The 17500-nt window shown below is 41.0% G+C and overlaps 1 protein-coding gene across 6 annotated transcripts in view; it reads left to right on the top strand.

Annotated features, from left to right (window-relative positions):
• The window catches only part of LOC147016985 (histone-lysine N-methyltransferase ASH1L-like), a 298948-nt gene that overhangs the window by 246545 nt on the left and 34903 nt on the right, over positions 1-17500 (top strand). For 5 of the 6 annotated variants that reach the window (XM_085846304.1, XM_085846302.1, XM_085846301.1 and 2 more), the window contains exons 18-22: positions 4252-4560; positions 4873-4959; positions 5958-6048; positions 10889-11033; positions 14306-14478. In XM_085846304.1, coding sequence (XP_085702430.1) covers positions 4252-4560; positions 4873-4959; positions 5958-6048; positions 10889-11033; positions 14306-14478 — 805 coding nt within the window. Of the gene's footprint in view, positions 1-4251; positions 4561-4872; positions 4960-5957; positions 6049-10888; positions 11034-14305; positions 14479-17500 lie in introns of those variants that run through there. The other variant, XR_015049297.1, reaches the window with a different exon arrangement.

Genomic DNA, 17500 nt, shown 5'->3' with positions numbered 1-17500 from the left:
ACCGTCGTTGATTTTGCTTCATCTTCTACTTCAGATATAATTATCAATGAATGAATGAAAGAAAGAAAGAAAAATCGGAAAATCAGCCAATTCGACTTGTACTCCGCATCAACTTTTAGGCTGAAAAATACAGTATACACCCGGACCCTGACATTTGCGGTTCCAACATTCGCGGTTGATATTTTGCTACATGCTCCTACATTCGCGGGAAATTGCCCCGCGTATTCGCGGTTTTCGCAGCGATTTTTTTTTTGTTTGTTTGTTTGTTTTTTCACGAGCCGCAAACATAACACAGTTCTCAACCATATCCTCCATGAGCCACACATAAAGCAGCTGGATGTACGTGTATTGTAGCTTCACGGGATAAAAATCGTTTTGCGGGACGTCTCACCATTTGCACTTTAAACATACGGTATGTGTATTGTCGCTTCGGGAGATAAATATAGTTTCGCGGGATGTCTCATCAGTGTAACACATCATTCCCCGTGACGCCAACCCCCGTGAGTTACTTGCAGAATGAAAACACTCACAGCATCTATTGATGTATCCAGTAATTACCAGGTCACCACATATGGACATTAGACAATGGAAACATTCAGTGCATCTTGGTGTAAATCACCATCTTGCCCCAAACAGCACCATCTGAGCTGTTACATTTTTAAAACACTCAGCATAATCTGCCTGCAGATAGGAAAGATGCCATGGCCAGTGAGTTAAAGAATGGAAACGTTCAGCATATCTAATAGTGTAATTAGCAGCTACCTACATATGGACTAATTACCCAATGGCAGCACTCACCACATCTATTATCAGCTGCCGAATACAGCATCACCCGTAAAAATCCCCCACAAACAATGCGCAGACGACTCACCCCTCCCGCAGTTACCCACAATGCATGCGTCAAGCTCATAGGGGATTGTGCCTCCACGGACTACGACGCAGCCAAGGCATTCCCTGCAGAACACGCAAGCCTCATCGAGGAGCAGGGTACCTGCCGGAGCAGGTCTTTAGTGGTGATGACACCGGCTTGTTTTGGAAAAAGATTCCTTCCAGAACATTCATCTCACAGCACGAGAGCAAAGCAGCCGGCTTCAAGACAGCAAAGGACCGGGTATCCCTTCTCTGAGCAAACGCCGAAGGGGACTTCATGGAAAAGCCCATGATGCTCTACCGTTCCGTGAACCCACGTGCGCTGAACAAAAACAAGCAGGCGCCGCCTGTGTACTGGAGGGCGAACAGGAAGACGTGGGTGACATCTGAACTTTTTATGGATTGGATACATCCATACCTGTTTCGTTCCTAAGATCGAGAGGTACCTGGCAGGAAAGAACGTTTTGTTCAAGGTACTCCTACTGCTTGATAAAGCTCCTGGCCACCCCACGAACCTGAATGGCGCATCTTCATCATCATCATCTTCATCAGTTTGCAAAGTTACTTGTGCTGTGTTTGTTTAATAAAAAATTGAAATTGTACTTTTTTTTTTCTTCTTTTTGTTGTACGGTATGGTATGGTTAAGGGATTAAAAATGCATTCTTCAGTAAATTGAAAACGGTATCTGGTGTTGTCAGATTTTTTTTTGGAAGCATCTTTAATGAAACTTATCATGCATTCGTGGCCGAAAACATTTTAAACTTTAAAAACTTTCTCCTTTAAACCAGGAACCGCCATGAACCGATAACGCTATCCCCCTTGTCCCCAATGTATCAATTCACCGACTTTGGTGGTGACACCATTTGCGGCCTTTTTCATGAAGCAGGAATTGATGCGAACCAATTAATGTTATCCCCCTTGTCCCCATTGTACCAATTCCCCGACTTTGGTGGTGTCGCCATTTGCGACCTTTTTCATGAGCCAGGAACCGCGACAAACCGATAATGTTATCCCCTTGTCTCCATTGTAACAATGAGAAAACACTCGCGTATTTTTCCCCGACATCCCCGATTTTCATCTATTTCCACTGCATTTTCACAAGATTCTCCCAAACATTCCTGGATTCTTCGTGGGTGGGGAAATCCCCAGAACCTATCCCCCCATTTCCCAATGAAACAATGCCCCCACATTCGCGGTTTCAACATTCGCGGGGTTTTCACGGAACATATCCCCCGCGAATGTCAGGGTTCTGGTGTACATAACTCACTCACTCACTGATATTAAAGATCGGTACCTTCTGGGTGACGTAGAAAGCTGAAATTTTGCATTGCCGATGGACGTCGAAGCCAATACACGGGGAAGGAATCACTGAACCATCAGAAAGCGTAAATGAAAATTTAAGTAAATGAAAATAAAAGAAAAAAATGCAGATGAGCGACCCGAGACAATACGGAAGCACAGTAATTTTGCATGCCGATGGGCATCGAAGCCAATCCACCAGGAAAAATTACAGAAACATCAGAAAGTGTCCGTAAATGAAAATATAAACAGATTTAAATAAATAAATAAATAAATAAATAATTGAAAAATCAAATGCAGGGGAGCGACTTGTGACAATGTGTAAGCATACTCATACAAACCGTGCTTTCCCATTGTATGCTATATATATATATATATATATATATATATATATATATATATATATATATATATATATATATATATATATATATATATATATATATATATATATATACATGCACATACAAACATACATACAGGATGGCCTGGAGGTACTCACACTCACCTGTAAGCCATCGAGTCTGGGTTTGAATCCTGACCCAGCTATAAACTGTCATCCCATTGTTTTGCAGGCAGGATGATTCATTAATGCGTGTGCCGTCCCTCGGATGGACGTTAAACTGGGCATCTCCGTCTGCCGGCATTAGTTGGTGGACGTTAAAGAGCCCATGGTCTCCTTCACAAATAGTAGATGAGCTTTCGCTAGCACCATGGACAAATTACAAATTCCTGTACTCACTTCATTTAGGAAGGCAATGGCAAACCACCCAGTATAACCCTTGCCAAGAAACTGTTTTAGCAATACCGACGCACTATAACAGAGTACGTTACATCAGAATCGAAATATGTGTATATACTGTGTATAATCATTTCTTCATTCTGGTTTCAAATATCTCAAGATCAACATGCCTGTATTATTTTTAATTGTCTTCCACCCCCCCCCTCCACCCATCTTGCCCCCCAATTTGGCTGTGCCGCACAAAATGAGTCATGGGGCTTGTGGATGCCATGCCTTCTCTGCAGGATTTATTGCATGCTGAGCGTTTTCCTGCCACCCACACAGAAATGCTGTTTTATTCTAAGCCTGGCCTTTGGTCTCTTTTGACACCGAGCCAAGTTATACGCATGGCCTCTACATAATTAGGCCTTTGTTGACCTTTAGTGATGCTAAGCCCAATGATTTTCAGCAAAACATAATCCCTGCCTCAGGCTCCCTCAAAATTGGCCATCACATGTGAAAAGAATCGAAGTTGGTTTGCAATTTATCCTCATGTCAAATGAAGTGTGGGAAAAAAAATTAACTCTTAAATCACTTATCGTCACATCATGTGTTGAGCACCCGTCAGAGGATAATAATTCGACTAAATTGATATCGTGTTCTCGAATTCAGGCCAAATATGCCCCCCTTCTTTTCTGCATGCCGGTGGGATGGTGGGATGCTTGATTCTTGCAAGTTTGACAAAATGTTTGGTCGAACCAAGACTTATTCCTTAAACACTGAAATTATTGCTTAACAATTTACATCTCAATATGACAGCCAATGAAAATATGTGTTAACTAGCTTAAGTACCCAGCATTGCCTGGGGAAATTTAATGAAGTAATGTATTTTAATATTTCCTGCATGACAAATTTTCATATGAATTACCAATCTTGGATGTTGCAAAATATGCTCGGCCCACTTTCTCTTCTTTACACTTCTTTTTGTTAATTTAATTTTGCCAATACAACAAATCACTACAACCTCAACATACGTCTTCACAAAACAAATTATTCGATCACTCCCGGGGGGACGCAGGCAGCATATTAGCATAAGACCTGATCAAGGCCTAAAGGCCAATTATCTGATTTTAATATATATTTTTTATCCAAACATCGCCCTCGACCTTCCTCTGGATGAAAGAGGAGGCCATGCAAAGTGTGGTTACACTCTTTCCTGCAGGGTCTGAATGCACAAATGGACAAACAAACAAACTTTCTTCTTTATATACAAGATATATATATTTCAAGGCATTGCAAAGACCTCCACTGTATAATCTGTGTGCCAAATGCTGAAATTTGACCCGGGTCTTATTTCACAGAGACACCATGGCAGGAAATCCCTGCATGGGCGCGAAGTGGCCCGTCTTCGGAAAGCCTATCTCCAAGCTCGGCACGAGACACCCGTTGAAAGGAGTGCAGAAACAGACAACTCCCAGCACTCGTGCAGGGTGCTGCCGGAGCAGGACACTACCGTTGAGGATAATGTCCTACCTGAGGAGGTGGAGGAGGAAGAGGAGGAAGATGAAGAAGAGGAGGAACACCTTGACAACAGAGACGAGGATGTCATTCGCTGCATCTGTGGACTCTTTCGTGATGAAGGCCTCATGATCCAGTGTGATAAGTGCCAAGTGAGTTTATCTTAGCCTTCATCAATGACCTGACTCAAAATATGTAATTCCAGGAGGTCTTGAGCAAAAACTCAGGAGATGGTTAAGTTAAATTTCTCCCTTTTTATTGTTACCAACCACCTTTTACATATTTAGATTACAGAACGTTTTTATTGGTGCTTGAATCAAGATTCCTGGTGAATTGTACAACGACTTTGTTACGTAACTCACCGCGCAGAAATCTAAAGCCTCATCTTAAAATCTTCATTGAAAGCCTCCCTATTGCTGCGGACCCGGGCATAATTTTGATGTGAAATGACCTTCTTTGCACAGGTGTGGCAGCATTGTGACTGCATGCAGGTGACGGCAGATGTGGAACATTACTTGTGTCACGAGTGTGACCCGAGGCCTGTGGAAAAGGTGAGGAGCCAAGTTCTTCTCCTCTTGAGAAAGTTAGGTTGTCTTTTAAGTGGCTAAGGAATTACATCGTCATGATAAATTAATCAAGCGTTCACATCTCCCACTATATTTTGACCCCAGTGATACAGCCAGGACGTGAGACATTGTTGGGTACCTTTACATTTGACCTGCAATTCGGCAATAAAGTCTTACAGTTTCAATCTCCAGGTTTCGTTGGTTTATGCAATCAGCCTTGGATAGTCAGAACAAAGAAAATACACCCAAGGTATTAACTTGACTTGACATCAATAATATCTTATGTAAATTAACACCAGCTGCCCCCACCATCCATCCTCACCAAATGGCAGCACAACTCTGCAGCTGGATGTGCTAAAACAAAATTAGAGGAAGCCCTCTTGGATGTTGGATCACTTGTGGATGCTCACACCACGTTTGCTTTATCGGTTTGATTTTTAACTTGTTTGTACTTGTGTTTGATTTGATTTGTTTGCTGATGTTGAAAGATGTTACCCTAAAGTTGATGTCTTAAAAAGAGGGACAATCGAAACCAAAAAAAAAATCGGATGGAAGAACATGGCGTTGGCTTCACGTTCAATTTTTTTTTTTTTGGAAATAGTCGATGCTTGTGGAAGAGCTAGTAGCAAAACACGCATGCATGGGGTGGACAAGTTGGACACAGAGGACACATGGGGTGGACAATATGGATGCAGAAGATTTTTGGCCTCTCTTTTAAGTTTTTGCAAAAATACAAGACTGCACTTCTCGCAAGTAACCTTTTTTCATGCTTGAGTTGAGGTCGCATATCCTGTCAGTTGTCGACCTGACAAAAACAACCTTCAAAGCCTAGGAATCTTGTGATGTGTTAACCCAGAAAAAATCCGAATTCAAATCCAGGTATTTACAACTAGCCAGGCTATGTGTACAGGTAAAAACAGTATTAACATGGATGATGTGTTCCCTAAAATATTGTTCTGACTATGGTGTTTAAACACTTTCAGGAGGTGATCATGACACCTCAGCCAGAGTTTGCTCAGCCTGGCTGCACGTACTACATATGTTTACTACGTGATGACCTTCTGCTGAAACAAGGTAATACCGCAAAATGTAAGCTATCCAAACTACAATGATTCATAAGGGAATAGGGGAGGGGAGACAAGAGGCTTTCCCATGCAATATATATATATATATATATATATATATATATATATATATATATATATATATATATATATATATATATATATATATATATATATATATATATATATATACACACACACAGTATATTCGTACAGTACAAGCAACATCGTTTGTTTCTGAATACATCGACCACAATTGTTTCCTTTCATGCCTTGAAGGTTAATTGACTCTGCTTATCTTTCTCTCTCTGCCCTCGGCCTTTTGTCTTGCTGACTCGCCGCCTCTTTGCCCTGCATGGCTTGCATGTCATCTTCACTTTTGATGTGCAATACGTGTTCTTTTTCTATTTTCTTTCCATCGTTGTTTTCCTGGCATATTGAACTGAAATTGGAGTCATGGTATTCTGGCAGGACAGTGTGGAGCCTCGCATCGACAGTCGCTCATGATAGCTAGCAATTCTTAGCGATTTTCAATCCAGGAATATGCCTCGCATGAGTGCCGAAAGGAGTTAAACATTCGAGATCTTCTCTGTTACCTCTCTGCCAGTGCACAGTAACTTACTGCTGCCCGTAGGCTGCTGATCTCCCAGTGGTGCCCGTTAAATTTAGCACCTTCACCACTACATGAAAGACGCCCCACGCAGCCATGGCATTAGTGGGATTTTGCTTTCTGCATGCTAATGGGAAAGGGCAAAGTTCCACCCACCGAACAGCACCGCAGCGAGCCTGGTTAATATGCATGTAATTAGAGTAATTTCAGCTCGATACCAGCTCTGCCAGTGTCTTAGCACTTCCTCAATGGGCCGAGCGAATAACATCCTGACTCTGCCAGTGCTGGATTAACCATTAGGCAGACAAGGCATGTACCTTAGGGCCAGCCAAAAATTCGGGCCACAAAAATTTAGGCAACTTTGCAATCTAAGGTCTAGTAAACATTAAAGCAAAGTGCCAAATCTGTACGTGTTTTGTCATGCATATATTGATACACTGCAAATTGTATGGAGGGATTAAACAAACTATTTTCTTTTCACATTAAATATTTGTCTTTTTTTTTGTATTAAATATTTTGTTCTTGAATCAGTTCATCTTTTGTCTGGGGTCCATTTCCATGAGCCCGAGATCTAATTTAAATTTTCAGGCCATTCTCTAAGATTTCAAAATGTGCCTTAGGGCCAGCTGAGGCTTAATCCGGCTCTGCCCATAGGGAGGGTATTCTTTCTTTCTCTCCTCTGTACACTTACTCTGCTCTTCTAATGGTCACTACTCAAGTTTCTCCTGGGAGGGGTGGGAAGGTTTGCCCTTATTTGGCGCCCTTTGTGAAAAAACTAAAAATAGATCAGATTTTGCACAGTAATTGCAATAAATGATCTAACTGTTGTCACTTTGCAATGTGTGCATTGTTCCTCAGCCAGGCCTTTGACAACTTAGTTTGGTTATACCAGCACTTCGTGTTCATCGTTTGTACCTCAACAGTGAAGGCCAGAAAATATAACTGTTATTACCTCCACCACCGAAGGTGGGCGGAGGTTATGTTTTCACCCGTCTGTCTCTCTGTCTGTGAACAAATTTCTCAAAAAGTTGTGGACAGATTCGGACAAAATTTGGTGGACAGGTTGGGTGTGTGACAAGGACAAAATGATTAGATTTTGGTGAAGATCCGAATATGCTTCCGGATACTCAAATTTTTTAAGTGATTCTTCACCAATGAGAGAAAGTGACAAAAATTATATATAGCACAATATCTCCAAAAGTTGTGGACAGATTTGGTGGATGAATTGGGTAGATGACAAGAATAAGCCAATTAAATGCTGGAGGTCAGGATCCAGATCCAGCTATGAGTGGGACACAAAACGTAAACTGTTCAACCTGGTGGAGGTATGCACTCTACCGAATACCGTTCTCGTTGTTGTTATTGTTGTTATTATCATTATGCCTCCAAACTGTCAGCTTGCTGTGATTATTATTGTTTTCTTTCCACCAAATTTTTTTCACTCCTATTTTTCATAGACCATTGTACCATTAAACTTGAAACTTCACAGAATTATTCCAAGTCATCAGATCGAGTGTATGTCCTTCATTGAACCTGATTGGTAAAAATGAGTTTGGCGGCCATCCTTGTTTTGTTTGTTGGGTTTTTTTTCTTTTAATTGAACAATCTTCTCCAGAATTGTTCAACCAATCTATAAGAAACTTCACACACACCATAGATGGACTGGGATGCTTCAAATTTGTGAATACATATGTCTAAACTATAATGGCCAGCATGGGCCAATCAAAATTGACCATTTTTCGACACATGATGAGTTGATGAGTGGTGTATGTATAGGTTGTAAGCAATGACGATTATTATTTGAACACTTCTGACCACATCCTGTGAATCCTTCCTCGTAACCAGGATAGCGTCCTTAGTAACTGAGACGAATGCCAATTTCAACAAGAAAAATACCTTTTTGTTTTTGTTTTTAGGTTGGCTTCAAAAATTCTAAATTTGAAAGTGTCTCATGGTCCTTCCTTTCAACTCTCGGTGTTACTTCTTGGAAGCCTTGACAGTTGTCTCATCCATCATCAAATGTTAAAAATGCTCTGCAATGATTGGATGTTGACAGAAGTCACAATAAAACCTTTTGTTCGCTGCTCATTCCCACAAGAATACAGAAAACTGCTGAGGTAGCCACCATATTGCGCTCCAAATGGCTACCTTAACCGAGATTGTGTCACCCCGGGAATGGCCCTCTTTTTGGCTCTGTAATGGCAACCATACATCATTTGATCGAGAGCTCTCTTGGGGGTGTTACGAGGCTGTCCCTGAAATGCTGTGACCTGTACATCGCACTTAGGCTCAGAGACCAACCCTGAAAATGTCTTCCATGGAAAACACACCATTTAAAACCACACTGATGACGATGGTTTTTGGATATGCACAAGGTCCACACTCATTAGGAGAGTAGTTTTAGAAATCGATCTTATGACATGGCAAATGGAAAAACACCAGGTGCAGATTAAATTCCATTAGAACTCTTTAAGGTAGTTATGGAGGCATCGAGGCAATCAAAATGTAACAGCTATCTGTATACAGACCTGTAGCAGAATTGTACGGCCTGAAAGGTGGAAGCAGTCAGTCTACATCCCATTGCCAAATAAAAGGGATGCAAGAGAATGTTGAAATGACCAAATCATTGCCTTGATTTCACATGCTACACGATATTACGAAAGATCATTCAACGCAGAATAGAAGACTTCGTGAAGTGATAAATTCTTATTCGACAAACAAGTTTCAGAAGAGGAAGAGGTACTAGAGATTAAATCGCAAGTCTTGAGGTGGATCATGGAAAAAGCAATGGAATATTAAAGGAAGGTGTATCTCTGTTTTATGGATTACAAGCAAAGCCTTCGATTGTGTTGATCATGAATTGATGTCAGAGCACCTGATATGTCTGATAAGAAGCCTGTACACTAAACAAGAAGCTACAGTGAAGAGATAGAATGGGTTGGAATTGGAAAAGGAAGGGGTCAGACAGGGGTGAAGTATCTCCCCTTACTGATGAAATCTGTAAAGTGATTTACATCATGAGGAAATCAAACTTGAATGACATAGAGGCGGGAGTCAGGATTGGAGGAAGATGTATGAACAGCCCAAGGTATGCTGATGATACCACTTTGTTGGCAGAAAGTGAAGAGGTCTTGTTGAAACTGCTGCAAACAATGAAGAAGGAAAGTGAAAAGGCTGATCTTATATTTAAACCTAAAAAAGGACCAAAATCTTGTCAACTGAGAAGATCGAGGTGTTCAGATTGGGAAATAATCACGTGGGAATAGTGGGAAGTTTCATCTTCCTGGGTACTAAGATTGAAGTGAATGGAGAATGCGGAGGAGAAATTAATAGACTTCGTTAATGTCGATTAATTTCTCCTCCACATGTCAAGATTGACAAAGATCCGGAATGACAAAGATGAACAGCAATGTAAGGATTGATAAAGATCTGGAAAGACAAAGTTGTGACAAAACAAACCAAGAGGATTATGGTGAATGCTCCGGTATTCCCGGTTGCAATGTACGGATGTGAGTCATGGACGGTGAAAATGAAAGAAAGGTAGAAGATTGACAGTTTTTAAATGTGGTGTTGGAGAGGAATGTTAAAAATTCCATGGACTGCAAGAATAACAGGCAAACCAGTGCTTTATGAAATTAGACCTCCGTGTGTATTCGAAGCACCGATGCTAAAACAGAAACTTTCATACTTTGGACACATCGTGTGTGCAGAAACCGAAACTCTGGAGATATTAACCATGCTGGGTATGTTTGAGGGAGGAAGAGGAAGAAGTAGAGTGTGCATGTGATGGATAGATAGAGTAAAGGCGTCAACCAAACTGTATCTGCTAGAGCTTCAGGAAGTAGCGCAGGATAGGGATTTTCAGAGAAATCTGATCATGAATGTCACAAGTAGTCGAACACAATTTTGACGGAACTTGGAAACTCAACCAGTTATTAACACTGCTTTTCCATTGTGATGCTTCAATATAATATATGTCCTGTTAACATATAAAATTAGGAATCTTTCTTTGCTCGGGGTCTCAAGAAGACATTTTAGGTTTATTTGACCTGCAACAACTACTCCTGCAGCCTCAAGCTACACAAGATTCTCCAATACCTTTCGAGGTCATCCGACATGTCCCTCGTTCGCCATTGTACTTACCACCTTGTCCAACCAAAGCTGCTTTTAGACCGTTGGCATTGGTTTTACTGCTTTTTGTCGATGTCCATCCTTTGTCTGACATTTCCTCTCTCCACAGGGGACTGTGTTTACTTGGTGCCCGAGTTGCCGCAGAGGAAAGGCTCAAGCCGTCAAACGAGCCGCCCATCCTACAAATTACCGTTGCCAGGAGACACAATGAAGCTGGATATATTTCGCGTTGAAAAGCTCTGGAAAAATGAGAAGTAAGTGCATGCCATGAATTCCCTCATTTTTTTTTTCACAAGTTTAATCAACGCCCATATTCCTCCAACAAGGCGCCCAGTGAGTCATATTTCCATTCAGACGGCCTTACTTCTGCCAATTTGTCCTTTTAACTGCTTCTTATTGCACGAGCCATTGAGGTGTGCAGGTGATGTTCAAATTACTAAACACTAACCGTGTCTCCCGTCGCCGCACTGATGGGTTTAATCCAAAGACAGCATGTTGTAGTTTCACAAACATATTGCATTTCTATATTTGTCAATGAGAATGTAAAATGACGTAAAACATCTGAAAATGATCTTTTATGACACGTAATTGTTGGTGTGGCTGTGGTTGTTGTTTGTGTGATCCCTCCCACATCATTCTCAAGGGTTCCTGCTGTCGTACAATAATCAATGTTTCCGTTGGAACTGCAACATTGAAGCTCGAGGTCCCCCTTCATCTTCTTCAATCCTGGAAACACTGGCTTTTAAAACAGTCATCTTTATGATGAAATGGACACAAATTTTGGTTCCAAGTACATTGATAATTATTATCAGCCTTCCAATGGTGTTCTCCTCCTCTTCCCTTTATAAGGGGTGAGGTCCAATGGCACCAAGCTTCTGCCCTGCCTTGACCACAATACTCCTCCACCTCCCTCTCTCCTCAGCCAACTCTCTCCACTCTCTAACCACCCCTACTTTACGGATATGCCTCCTCACACAATCCTCCCATTTCAACCGCCATCTACCTCTTTTCCTCCAGCCTTGCTCCCTCAATCTATCTGCTCTCTTTACCATTTTATCTTCCCCCATCCACACCAAGTGCCCTTCTCAACCGGCATTTCACCAAACTCCCTGTCAAGCTCATCTGCACCAGCTTTTTCAGCGTGAACATCCCATTCGTCGTCCCCCTACCCTTTCTAAACCCGTTGCTCTTCTCCGATCTCCATCTCCACACTCTTGCTTATCCTCTCGTCCACAATCCTCTCCAACCTCTTCATTACATGACTTAGGAGCATAATGCCCCTGTACTTTCCTGGATCTTGATCATCGCCCTTCACCTGCAATACCATTTTTGTTTTTCCACAACAGCAGGAACCCTTTAGAATGAAGCGTGACACACACACACACACACACACACACACACACACACACACACACACTCAGACTCAGACAGATGCACCTTTTGGGGGAATAGATGCTCAATATTGAGTTGGCATACAATTGCGAGTTAAGATATATTTTGGTACTTTGAGGTGCCAGTGTTTTGAAAAGGGAAGGAAGTTTTCTTTGACTGTCAATGAATACATGACCAGCATTGTTAGGGCATCACAAGAATTGGAAGCCTTGAGCCAAAACCTACAGGGCAAATCATAGTAAAATACAAAAAAAAGGTTTGGAGTGTCAGTCGGTGATACAACTTGGCGCATGATTTTCATGAATGACGTAGAAATGCTTGGTCTCCGATTGTTATTGGTACATTATCATTCTTTACGCCAAATTTTGTGTCCGCTGTAGCGTCGGCACCGCTGCTTCGATCGAGTTAAAACTTCACAGAAATGTTGGGGCGAATGTGAATTAATGCAATCTTTTCCGAGTTGTGATTTTGCAATCACCATGGCAACCAGGTTGGATTTAAGCGTAAACTTTAATTAAAAAAAAAAATCTTCTTCGAAACTGCAAATGCTATCAATTTGATACTTGTCAGGTTATGATCGACTACCCATGGTGCAATGTTTTTTTTTTTTTAAGATTATGTCATCCGTCTGGTGGTTTGGCCACCATCTTGGATTTAAGTTGAAAATTTAAAAAATCTTCTCCAAAATCATCCATCTGATGGAAGCGAAACTTTGTACATACGTCCGAGTACACATGTGGAATATGTTGTCATGATTACGTCATCCGTCACGTGGTTTCACGACCTGATTGGATTGAAGAAAAATCGATGCAACTCTTCTTCTCCGAAACCTTATATCTGATGTATTTGAAACTTGGCGCAGATGATCAACTTGCCATGTGATATAATGTGTGAAAATTGACGTCATGGGTCACGCGGTTTGGCCACCATGTTGGATTAAATGTGACCACCTTTTAAAAATAACCTACTCCAAAACCGTTCGACGGATTGATGTGAAACTTGGCACAGATGATAAACTTAATATTATGTGATATAACATGTGAAAATTGTGACATCATAGGTCATGCGGTTTGACAGCATTGTTGGATCAAAGGTGAACACCTTTAAAAACATATTTTTCTTCAAAAGCGTTGAACAGATTGATGTGAAACGGGGAACATATGATCGAGTACCCCTGGGGAACATATATGTTAACATTGACGTCATAGGTCAGGTGGTTTGAAATTTCCTCGAATTGGACAAGGAGTGCTTGGGCCCCCTGCATCACTGCTTGCAGTTTCAGTTAGCTTTTTTCACGAGTGGGTATGTCAACGTTTTAAAAATGGGGACATTCTATATGGTGGAACAACAGTGTGAATCGAATGTTCTAGCCATTATACTACCAAGGCTGGCTTTAAATAAGCTATATGAAGTTCTGTGGATGAGTTGCTCACAAAAGGTGAAGACACACCAAAAGGTTTAACAAGCTGTATAAGTATCTTATATATGTGTACACATTTATATTATCTTCTTACAAATGATATATTCTTATATATTTACAGCTTTAAAAAGGGTGATTTGTCTAGGACTGGGAGCATCTTGGGAGCATCTTATTGGTCGATTCTTATGAATGCCTCTTGTTTGATATGAAGGATAATTATTGTGCAAAACAAATCACTCTGTCGGGGATTGTAATTCTGATTGATAGAGGAATTAAGGCTTAGCCATTCCGGCAATCATATTCACCTCTTTAGAATTATATATAACTGTGTTATTAAATTGAGTGACGTCATCACTGATGCGGTTCTTTTGCGAGGACAGATGAATATCGCATTATAACACAGTAAATGTATTTGTGTTCCTTGGTTTGATTTTCTTTGTTTTTTTTCCTCCTCATCTTTGTGCCCTTGTGTCCTAATGGTGCCATCAACTTCAGATATATACAAATATGGTGGAATTTTTAACCATCCCCCCTCCCCGCCTCTTTCTCTTTTATGCCTTACACATGCTTCTTTCATCCGCTCTTTACTACCTTCCCCATAATTAAAATTTCTCAATCACTTCCCCTTCCACTCACCCTCTTACATGCATCGTATTTTAAAAACACCAACATGTCATCTCGTAGTCATGCTCTTAAACTGTCTCTTTCTCCCAGGGGGGAGCGCTGTGCCTTTGGCCATCACTACTTACGGCCCCAGCAGACGCATCACGCCCCTTCGCGTCGTTTCTATCACAATGAGTTGTTTCGTGTCCCACTGTATGAAGTCGTGCCTTTGCACGCAGTCGTCGGAATCTGCTGGGTGATGGATCTCTACACATATTGCAAAGGTTTGCCTCTTAGTATGCAAATGTCGGTTCAATTTGAATTTATATTTCCTCGTGTTATCAGAATCATTGAAATTCTGTTGATTTGTTTTTTTGGAAACTTTTTTTTACGAGTGAAAGAATTTTCATACATAGTCTCCATTCATCACCTTTTATCTTGTGTTTTTTCTCCCCTCGTGCATTTGGTTACTGACTTAATGATCAACACATTTATTTTTTAGCTGCTAAGCATGACTCAAATGGTAGTTTGCAATATTACATGGGATTGCAAAACCTTGCCTCATTCACCGGTTTTGGACTACCACATCCTCTGTTCACCTAAAATAAAAGATGTAATTAAAGTTGTTTGGAGTTGAGAAGCACTGTCATATAAATTGTTGTAAATGCAGAAATAATTATAACTTTTGAAATGTAATATTGGAAGTACATATGGAAACACAGAAGTCACAAAAAATGGTGAAACAGATGATAAACAACATAGGGAATGTATTTTTGTTGAAAAAGGGGATGAAGAATACAAAAGAAAAGCAAATAAGTTGTACAATGCACAAATATATTGGACGTGATACCTTTTTGTGTACAGTCAAGGCTTGTGAAAGAGCTGGAACACTGAATGGATCAGGACACAACAAAGCAAAAGAAACAGTGGAGAGAGAGAGAGAGAGAGAGAGAGAGAGAGAGAGAGAGAGAGAGAGAGAGAGAGAGAGAGAGAGAGAGAGAGAGAGAGAGAGAGAGAGAGAGAGAGTAACAGCAGGGGTGAAGGATAAAATAGAGGGAGACTTGGACAAATAATGGACATGGGGAGGAATGAAAGGTCGGGGATGATTCACGGGGTGTACAATATGGATACAGAAGCAAACTCTCAGGAAGAAAAAACTGGAAATTTGGAAGGAGATGGAGGAAGGAGACATTGTGGTGTGGGGGAGGTAACAGAGGTATAAAAAGACCATGGCTTTTGGTGGAGAATGATCTGAGAACAGTTGTCTTAAAGACTTGGAGGAAAAAGTGCAATTGAACCAACTCTGGAAAACAGTTTCATAAACGAGAGAAAGAACGAATAAGTGTAGGTGAGTGATCAGTGTGAATTTTAGGAGTGTAACCAGGAGGTGGTTCTTGCATGAACTTGTGCATACTGGAGAAACTGGGTAGAGTCAGATGGCTATGAGCAGAGGAAGCTAAACTGGAGGAGAGGTGGTAAAACCAGAATAAGAATGTCAATATGAGAGAAACATACCTTGTGATTCGCCCTCATTGTGAAAGATGCCAATAATGTTGAGCTTTAGATTCTGCAGAATCCAGAGAGATAGATGTGAGGCTGGGTTACCTGCCAATAGTGAAGAGCAGTACTCCAATGAGCTTTGGACAATAGCCTTGTCCATTTTGACTTCTGATTTTTCAAGGAATGACTTGGAACAACGGAGGTTGCCCAGTCTGTGGTTGTCTTTGGAGGAAGAGTCATGTCATTGAGTCAACTTTGCTACATGATCAGCCGACGACTGGTCATGGTTGATGGTGAGACGTATAGGTTCAAGAGAGTGAACCTATTCTATTGGCTGACCAGGGAAATAGATAAGTAGGTTAGTTTCACTATCTTTCCAGAGAAACAGGGTGCACTGTGAAATTTGCAACAATTAAAAGTGAAATTCTGGTCAATTAGAGGGCATAACACAACAAGAACCTTGCTGTCCTTGGAAAAGCCAACTATTTTTCATTCAACAGACAGCTACTTTCACAAGTGTGGGAAAATAGATGTCTGTTCAATGAAACATACGTGTCTTTGTCAAGCACAGCGAGGTACTTGTGCGGCACAGTTTGATGAGCTAAAGTTGTCCCATTGGCCGACGATTTATTAAATGAACACTTGTGTATGCATCAAAGAGGAAAAGTTTTGTTTTCATGCACTCATGATTCAAGGATCAGCTTTATGGATTGCAGGAAGACAAATATGAAAAAAAAATGCACAGACCTCATCAATTTATTCAACTACATTTTCTTTCCAAGGTAAATTCCATAAAAGATCCATAAAAAGGTAAATTCAACCTTTTTTTTTCATCTTGCAGAATGTTTTATTTTTAAACTCCTACTAAAACAGTGGTGTTCATGTATATATATATATATATATATATATATATATATATATATATATATATATATATATATATATATATATATATATATATATATATACATACATACATACATACATACATACACACACACACATACATACATACATACATACATACATATACGAGGTGTGTGTTCAAAAAGTATCCAACCTTAATTTTTCATGCGTAAACAAATGAAGCTAGGGAGGCGTGGTTTGGTGCACGTATGTAGGCGATCCTAATCCGTATGCGTGAATATTTTCCCGCCTGCAGAAGCTGTCAGTCGCCGACAGACCGCCGATGAGTGAGGAAGTGTAAGTGAGCGCTGTCGGATTTTCGTTTTTGACAAAATCACGGATCGCTGTGGTCTCATCGCCAGTGATCACTGTGTTGAAGAAGTTGGGATCGCTGTTCACAGTCTGCAGCATGTCCTGCGCGATCTCCAAACGGAGTTGCTTCTGCTCGATCGTTAGCAGCTTTGACATGAACTTCGCTGAGATTCTCCTTAAGCCCAAATCCTCAGTCACAATGGAATGAACGGATCCAATGCTGACGCCCGCTTTGTCTGCAAGTTCTCTGATCGTGATTCGACGATCCTGCATCTGCAGGGTCCTCACTTGGTCAATGACGATCTCATTTTGGGATGTTGAAGGCCTACCAGAACTTGCTTCACTTTCCACTGATGTGCGACCATCTTTGAAGCGGTTGTACCACTCTTTTATCTGTGTGGTGCCCATTGCTTCGTTCCCGAAGGCCTGTTGAATCTTGCGGATCGTTTCCACTTGGGAATCGCCAAGCTTTACACAAAATTTGATGCAGTAGGGTTGTTCAAGTTTTTCCGTCATTTTGTCAAAAACGAAAATCTGACGGCGCTCACTTACACCTCCTCACTCATCGGCGGTCTGTCGGTGACTGAG

The sequence above is a fragment of the Eptatretus burgeri genome, chromosome 11 (genome assembly GCF_056783735.1).
Source record: "Eptatretus burgeri isolate ZD-2024b chromosome 11, Ebu_testis_v1, whole genome shotgun sequence".
In the NCBI taxonomy this organism is placed as follows: Eukaryota; Metazoa; Chordata; class Myxini; order Myxiniformes; family Myxinidae; genus Eptatretus; species Eptatretus burgeri.
Note: the sequence above shows the minus strand (reverse complement) of the source record. Positions and strands in the feature narration are given on the sequence as shown.